Below are 8,571 nucleotides of genomic sequence, written 5' to 3'. Positions count from 1 at the left end.
CCCCCCAACCCCTCTATCAAAGCTAACTCTTTCTCTTTCTCACCCTCCCCCTTTGCCATTTGCCACCCACCATCCGAGCCCGGGTTAGATTCGTTCGGGCGACTGAAAAGAAATTGTGTTGGGAAATTGTATCCGCGAGAAACCCGGCCGATAATGTGGAATTCTTGCCTTCAACAGCCGCCACAGACTTTGTCGCCGCGATAGTCCGACAGATTCCAGAGAATCGACCGTATCGTTAATTTGGATTTTCCAAACCTTATCTCATGGAGAAGGAGACGCTTTGTTCATTTGCCATAAGGATATTTTCTATCTTTTAACTCAGCGTTCAACACGCAGAGCAATCGTTACGAAATATCGTTGGAAATAACGAGAGAGAAGGCTAATTTTGCGTCTTCGCTTAATTCTTAAAGCCTCAAATCCCCGAGTAGTTCAGTTTTCGTGAAAGAAATCGAGAAATACGTAGAACGCTTCTTGGAAACTTTTTGCTCGAGACAAGAACGAAAACCAAAGGGCTAACTGCGTGAAAGTAAAACCAGTACCGCTGTGCAAAATTATATTTCGTCCGTGTCCTTAATTAAAAAGTGTTCAAAGTTCGCGAAAGCGCTTAACAGACGATTTTTCGCGGGGAGAGCCGAAGGAATCTTTGAGTAAATGATGGACCATCGATCGGCAGGCTTGACTTCGCGTTCCACCGATTTCTCATCGAACAAAGAACGAGGAAGAAAGAGAAGTCGGAGAAAGTGTCGGAGGGCACGTCAAAGTCAGACGTCAATTGTTCGCGAAGGAAAGCACCAATGCCCGATTAAGTCCGCAAGATCACCCACCCTTCCCGTCACTTTCGGATCCTGCGCCCTTCCCTCCATCCTTTCCTCCCCCGATCGTCACGCTCTTTTCATTCAACCTACGACGTAACGAAGGTAATTATGGGACGCGTTTGGGCAATCGTCGACGAAACGACAATCTGATATCACGCACAAATATAAGCTGGCAAAGGTACACGACACTGTGCACACCTTTTATGAATATATTACGTGTACATCTGCCTATAAAACGTCGTAGATGTATCGAACAATTGCTTTACATTACGTCCAGAGACTCAACACGATGGACTCGTCAAATTTTTCCCGTGTGGTCTTCGATTAATTAGAATTCCAAGAGAAACTGACCTATTTTCTCTGACTATTATGGTCTTTATCCTATCGTATAATGCAAATGAAGTAACAGATTCACAACTAAAAGATAAAAGCGAAAGAATTCAACGTGTACAAAACATCAGCAGGTGTCTCGATACTTACTACATTGTAGCGCTCGTTATTCGAACAGACAAAAGTAACGTTCAATTCGCTGAAAGAGTAAGAAAAAGTTTGCAGAATCGCGCGTAAAAGTCTGCGTGACGCGAGTAACGAAGGAATACTGAAAGAACGTTAGAAAAACGAAAGAGGGGGAAGACGGGAACGAAGAAAAAGAGCAACGCTGCGGGCCCTCTTCTTCGCAGCAAGAAACGTAAGAAGAGAAAAGAGCGAACGTATTACGTATAAGCAGGCATAGGCTCTGGATGAGCCACACGCGGACGCAACGGCATACAAAACTCGCTCAATACGTCATTCAACCGAAGAATACGGTTCGTTCTCGCCATTTTGCTCCCAGAATGAGAGTTTCAAAGGGAATTAAGGATTCAAAGGCATCTTTTGCGCGGCGCGCACAAAACGGCCAGCCACGGTCTTCTTTCTCTCTCGTCTCTTTCTCCGTCTATCGTGCTGCTCCTCGCGATTCTCTTACTCCGCTCGCCTATCTTTATCTCGTTCCTCGCTAGGCTGTCTCTGTATTTACACACGTTTCTCTCCTTCTCGCTCTTTTTCTCTCTCGCGGGAGAAGCATGGAACGCGCTCTCAAGACGAGGCGATTCGAGGCGGCCGTTGGTTGCGTGTACGCGCCCACACAGCAAAAGAACTGAAATCCGTACAAATCGTTGTACAATGCTCGGAAGAGCGTTGGTTAACGCGCGCGGCGCGCCGTCCGTTTCTCTATTTCGCCTAACATCAGCGAGTGGCCGACAAGCCAGACGCCGATGAAGAAATCCGCGTGAATGGCTCAGACGAACAAGAGGCTGACCATGTTTCGACGAATATTCAAACCGTTCGCCGTTGAAACGGCCGAAATCGCGCAACTAAGACGCGGCCAGGAAAGAAGAATATCGCGTTGCTCGCCGAGAGATCGGGCAACTGGGCCGAGCGTAACGCGCGCGAATTCCGAGTGAAAAGGGAACCTTGAGGCGGATTCGTTTCACGATCCTTCTTCCCTCGAATCACCGGTAAAGTATTCGAATCAGACTTCCTCGGATAATCCTACAAATATTTTAGAAGCATATTCTAACGTTGGAACGCAATTGTCGAATTTAGAATTCGTAGAAATCGTAGAACAGAAGGAAAGAATCAATAGGGGGCGAGATATAAATCCAGAGCCTTTATATTTGTCACGAGGTTCGAGATTCTTCCGCGTTGACGCGAAAAAAAAGTCTCCCTTTAGGGTACAGAATCCACTATACTCGGGTCAATCATCTCGTCCTACTGAACTCGGTCCAGCAGTCTGGTCCACGCGCGCACACCCTCGTGAAAGATCCCATTCTTTACGATCTTCGTTACGTTCCTTTTTTTTCCGCCTTGCCGCGGAACAAATTCGTGCCACGATTTCTATTTACAATAGAGAAGCAGGGAAGGAAGGGGACATCGGCGACTCGTCCCCCGATTGGTTGATTAACATAAAAATGTCCGTGCTCGTAAAGGCCACCGTATACATATATTACGAACTTTATATATATACATATCGCGAGGGAGGGATTATAGTTTCTGATTGTTATTCATATTCGGCCGGCAGCCACGCGGCCGAGCATCGATACGCGCTTCTGTGTTGGGTCAATATAACGTCAGCGAGAGGAGGGTTGTACGCGTGTGGGGTGGTGGTTTGGACTGGGGTACTTCCTTCTCAATGACACTCTTTTTTTTTCTCTTCAACGTTAATGCAACGAACCGTGGCGCACGGGTTTAAACGATTACTCACCCGCGGCTCTGTCTGGAATGAAAAGGGCGAAAGTGCCACTTACCGCGCCACGGGCCTCCGAGACTCCAGCACCTGGAACAGAAATCACGTCCTAATGAGACCAGCGGAGTTAAGCAGCAAAGTTGTAGAAATTGCCGGGAATTTCGAGCGAGCCGAGTGGAGGCCTGCTTCGGCCTTTTAAAGCGCGTTTCGCGCCAAATCAGCAGCGCTAAGTTTCACGATCAAAGTTCGTTTCAACGCGTCAGATAAAATCGGGCCTTGATTAAAGGATTTTTCATGTTTCGTAGTCAGTCGATCGTAGCCAATTACGAAACAAACGCGAAAATCGCGACAGTTGGCCGCGCAGAACGTAGCATCTGAGACCTTACGAAGACTATCTTTATTTTAACTTTAAATTTGAAAAACAGCAATTGTAACATCGTCGCTTTTCTGTACTTTTTAATTCGTGGCTCGCCTAAGACTCACGAAGAGAATCATATGATTCATAAGTACGTTTTGGTTGATTTTCTACTTGAGTTGTTACTTTACGGCTATAAAGGTATATTTTAATATACCTGCATAGTCATAAAGAAATTGTTAAATACTTTTGCGAGATACTATACTTTTACTACGTTAACATTTACGTATGTACATTAGGTTTTGAGATTAACTCGCTTTGAACTATAGTACAACTCGAGCAACGAATTAAGAGAAAAGATAGTAAGCAAAACGCGGAAGCTTCCGGAGCTTCCGTCCTCCGACTGAACGAAGGCAAAGCTTAATCGCGGGTCTGGGTTGGTACGCAACCGCGTCCGGATCCACTTTCCAATAACTGGGAAGTATCGGTGAATGCGGCAGTAAGAGTTCAAGGCTCGGCCTGGCGCGTTCTATCAGTGGGGACGTTGCGAGGCACAAAGGACGAGCGTTTAGCAGCGGCATGCGATTTCGATCCGCGGAAGAGGAACGAGAAATCAGAAGAATAAAGGGGCGAGTACCCCGCAAAGTCACTCGACCTCCATCAGCCATCCTTTGCCCCCTCGCGGCGACGACGATCTATAGCCTCTACCTACATTATATTTCTTTCGTATTTGCCTCTTCTTTCCTTCTTTCTCTCTCGGTCTCCTCTGTCCGTGGCCAAACACACAAACGGCCGCACCTACACGTACACACAAGCTGAGCATTGCCGCGGTCTTATCGGCAGTTATCGGGCCGTGATGTCACACAATGGGGCAGACAATGCTTGGTACAATACACCCCCTGCTTCTAAACCATTCAACCCTCGCCAGCCACCTCCTAGCTCATCCTTCTTCTCCAGTACCAACTCCCTTCCGCGGATCCACCACTCCTATCCTCTCTCGGAATCAGCCCAATCCCAGCAACTTAATAAACGTAATAGCTGACTGCGTCACTTCGCGATCCCAATGAGATGTCCATGAGATGGAAATATATTGCAACATATTAGGATGACCTGGCACCGTGATCATAGTATTATATTTGAGCGCATATGCGTTGGGAGTTTGTCTTCGATAAAATATCGCGGACACTTGGTTGGCCCGATTCTGCGATACGAAAGGAAACGGATTCCGATCTACGGGAACAATGTCTCGTTGAGAAATCTATCAAGCGAGAAATATATGATTCTTAATTGTATAGCACGAGGTAAGATGGAAAATTGAGGTCAAATCGATTCCAAATTTCATACTAAAATGTAAAAATGAGATCGGTCGTCCGATGAAAGACCGTGAACTTGTTTATTATTCGCAAACACGATATCGCCGATAACATCGTTGAAGAGGATGAAACATCTTGGAAAACAAGCGAAAAAGGTAGTAGAACAGGGGAAAAGAAGGGATCGAGGACGAAGGGTGAATCTGTGCACGCATCATCGGATCGACACCACGCCCCCGTACGCGCTTCCAGTTGATCCACCCCTACGATCGCGCAATATGCTACCCCGCGTGTGATCACCCTAAAGCACGTACACAAGTCGATACATGAGTCATTGAAAAATGCGGTTAGCCATCCATTATTTCGACAAATTTTCGCTTTACGTGTATTATACTTATTGACCGCATGGCAGAAGGGGGCATAAACAGTATCGCCGGTGAATTGGAAATGTTCGTGCGGTCAAAAAGATCGCGTTTCATTGCTCGTAAACTATCAACCGAATTGTTTTTTGTGTAAGCCGAACCAAAAAAACACGCGCATGTGGAATAAAAGAGCTACATGATTTATCGACAACAATTACAGACTTTGAATGCCGGTCCGTTTAAAGTTGTCAGGCGGTGAGAGTATTTTTTTTTTTTATTTATTTATTTTTTATTCCTTTTCTATCGCTTTAGATATATATATATACATATGTATGTATGTATATAGTATGCATATGTATATATATATATATATACATAGTCAGCTTTGAAAAATATAAATCGAAACGTACCATGACCATGAGGCTGACTGATTAAATAAAACTGCGAAACAGTATACAGTACAGGAATAAATCAAAACGGGGGTGGAGAATAGGAAGGAATCCCTGTCGGTAAATTTTATCGCACGGCAATAAAGCACGTCACGAAACACAATTACATCGACTGCTGACATTTCCAAGCTACATCTTCCAGCGCGGCTCCGCGCGAGCCACGGCTGCGACCGTTGATACGTATCTTCGAAATGGCATCGGAGAAACGTTAATTAAGCGAGCAGATGCGCCGAGGAAATAGTAAATCATACGACCACCCCGTGCGAACACAACGCTCGCCGCGTCGACCGCCTTATCTTCGCCGGGTTATCGAGATAATGATAAATCGCTCGTTCGAATTGGTCCCTTCCAAGGGCGCGCTTTAACCATCCTGGTGAAGGGTTGACGGCTGTATAATGCCAGGATCGTAAAGTCATCCGTTTTGGGGGACGTTCTAACGATACTTTCAATGTCTTCATCATTCTCCAATACGCTCCCAATATGTATGTATAGAAACGAGAAGACAAGTATGATGGCACCAGGGGTAAGAGAGCTATTTCTCTAGATTCACTCATCTTTTGTATAGTAATTTATCGACTATTGATAGAGGGACGTTGATCTTTTAGTCGTCGTTCAACAAATGGTACTTTCTTATGACTAGGAAATTTCTTAAGTTTAAAAGTACAATGGAAGGTGTGTAGTTTTACATCTCTATGATTTTTATAAATTTCCCCGTGAATATTAAAAGTTGTTTTATTTGTTGAAACGAGGGTAACGTTCACGGGCGAACATTCGAAAATCGCAACTGGACTGAATAGAAGGAACAGCCAGTTATCAGCCACGTGTTGTCTGTATCTATTATACAGAGTTGTCTATTGTACAGAATATAATGGATAAATGATTATGCAAAAAGAAGAGAGATACCATAACGATACTTTATAGTCGAAGTACCTAATCCATTACGATCAATCAACTCTGAATTCCTATCCACTTGCCCACTTTCCAGTTCTACACTTTATAGACAAAACGGCACTCTTCGATTTCAGACTGTCGCATTAGGTGGTAACAGAGCCAACAGGCGAACAAACTCTTTGATAACCCTAGAGCGACTGGTCTGAAAATAATAATATCGCGACGCAGTACATTAACGAGTAATTAACTGCTTCGGTCGATTCGGTAGACAATCCGGAAGACGGCAGTAAAACAAGGTTAGCTCGCGGGGTTGAAGCGAGCACGGGGTGGTGGTGGTAAAAGCGGTGGAAGTGGTGGCATCGGAACCGCCCCGGCTTTGCAACCCCGGCGAATGGAGTGACAATGCTGCCACGGGATTCACAGTTCTCTACCACCCCTTTTGTCTTTCCCCTCTTTCCTCTCTATCTCTCGCGCGAGCTGCCGTCCCCTTTCATCCCATTTGCAACTTTCCGGCTTTCCAACCGCCCGCGCCTTTCGATCCTCCACCACCCACGCAGCCCCTTTATCCTGTCTTCATACGCCGCTACAATCTCGCCGCACGCGCACCTTAAGGCAAACGCCTCCTTTCGAAACGATTAACTTCGCCACGTGGAGAAAAAGAGGGAACAGATGCAACACCGATTACACGTTTTGTCCGATTTTTGTGCAAATGCGTACACATGTCACAACGGACGATTCTAAGACGAATTAAGATCAAAATGCAAGAATCAATGAGGATGTTCCAACGAAGATGTTATAACGAACGCGAAAAGATATCGTGGATTGATTTGCGATCCTGTCGATTTTCTTATAGGATCTTCGTTACCGCGAAAAAGATTAAAGAGGAGATTTTATTCGTTTCCTTTTTGAGAGAATTAAAGCGTTTTGTTTATGATTAGAACAATTATATTGCAACTATTAGTCACCGTCTTTATTATCGCATTAGATGTATAACATGGTCATTTCGTAAAATTGAAACAACTATTGATATAATTTTAATTATTAATTCACGATTAATTTATAGTACGCTTTAGTAAACCTTGTACGATTACTATAAACCGATTAAAGTATTTGAAATCTCACGAGTGGCAATGTATGTAACGAATGAAATGATAGATATGAATCAAAATAGACGTACAATGAAACACGTATATCTAGAAGATAATAGCAACTTTAATATCATTAAGTATTTTATTACTTGCGATCGACAGTGTATTCCTCTAACATTTATTGGAAATCCTATTTTTAGAAGACAAAACGTTAACCTCGCAGAGAAACGACGAAGAGTGAAAGGAATATTGTTTACTCGAATGACAGACAGGGAGAGACAGGGAGAGACAGGGAGAGACGGGGAAGCCCGCGTGCCAGTTGAGTATAAAGACACGCAATCGAGTAGGAAAAAGGGTGGAGGGATGCAAGCTGAAACGTATCGAAAGGATCCACCACCCCTATTTCACAGAAACGACGTTCGGCATCCCCCCTTCTCTTGTCATCCTTGTCGTTTGGCCGTTCCACTCTTGGAGCCTCTGCATCTTCGTCTCTCGCTCATCCTCTGTCTATCTCATCCCCTCGCCTAGCCACCCTCGCGCTCTTTTCTCGTATCAGATCGAGTCCCTCTATTTCGCGTCCTCTATTATTTCTTTTATCAATCTGCGCGCTTTCAGGACGCTTTGAGGCCCGCTGAAAGCTGCGTGATAAATCATGAAATGTAAGAACCTACACCAACACAGAGACACCAGGCTACTACGTGCATTTATAGATATTCGTACGTGCACACACACGAGCACAGACTAACGCGCGAAGACGAAGAGAAGGTGTTAGTGTAGCGCGGTGGAAGATGTGTGCAACAAGCTCGTGTAGAAACACGCGCGCGTACACGCGTGTGTGTACTTACGAACGTGTGTAAATACGTACATATATAAGCAACGGTTCAATAGGCGGCATTGCCGGGGCGAACGGCATCCATACAGCTCGCCAGATGAGGTCTTCTAGCTTCCGTGGAGTCCGCGTGAAAGGATGCCCCAATAATATTCCATTCACCAAACCACCCCCAACTTCCACCCTGTAGCTTTCCCTTCCGCGTATATACCCCATCCCCGGACCGGTCTGGCCCGTGCCCACCCGCC

The 8,571-nt window shown here is 45.2% G+C and overlaps 1 protein-coding gene across 3 annotated transcripts in view; it reads right to left on the bottom strand.

Moving 5' to 3' along the window:
• LOC112213930 overlaps window positions 1-8,571 on the bottom strand; it is a 216,026-nt gene that overhangs the window by 169,279 nt on the left and 38,176 nt on the right. For all 3 annotated transcript variants that reach the window (XM_033324394.1, XM_033324393.1, XM_024371975.2), the window contains exon 2: window positions 3,058-3,129. In XM_033324394.1, coding sequence (XP_033180285.1) covers window positions 3,058-3,129 — 72 coding nt within the window. The remainder of the gene's footprint in view (window positions 1-3,057; window positions 3,130-8,571) is intronic.

This window comes from Bombus impatiens, unplaced genomic scaffold (genome assembly GCF_000188095.3).
Source record: "Bombus impatiens unplaced genomic scaffold, BIMP_2.2 scf_2222, whole genome shotgun sequence".
NCBI classification, from domain to species: domain Eukaryota; kingdom Metazoa; phylum Arthropoda; class Insecta; order Hymenoptera; family Apidae; genus Bombus; species Bombus impatiens.
Note: the sequence above shows the minus strand (reverse complement) of the source record. Positions and strands in the feature narration are given on the sequence as shown.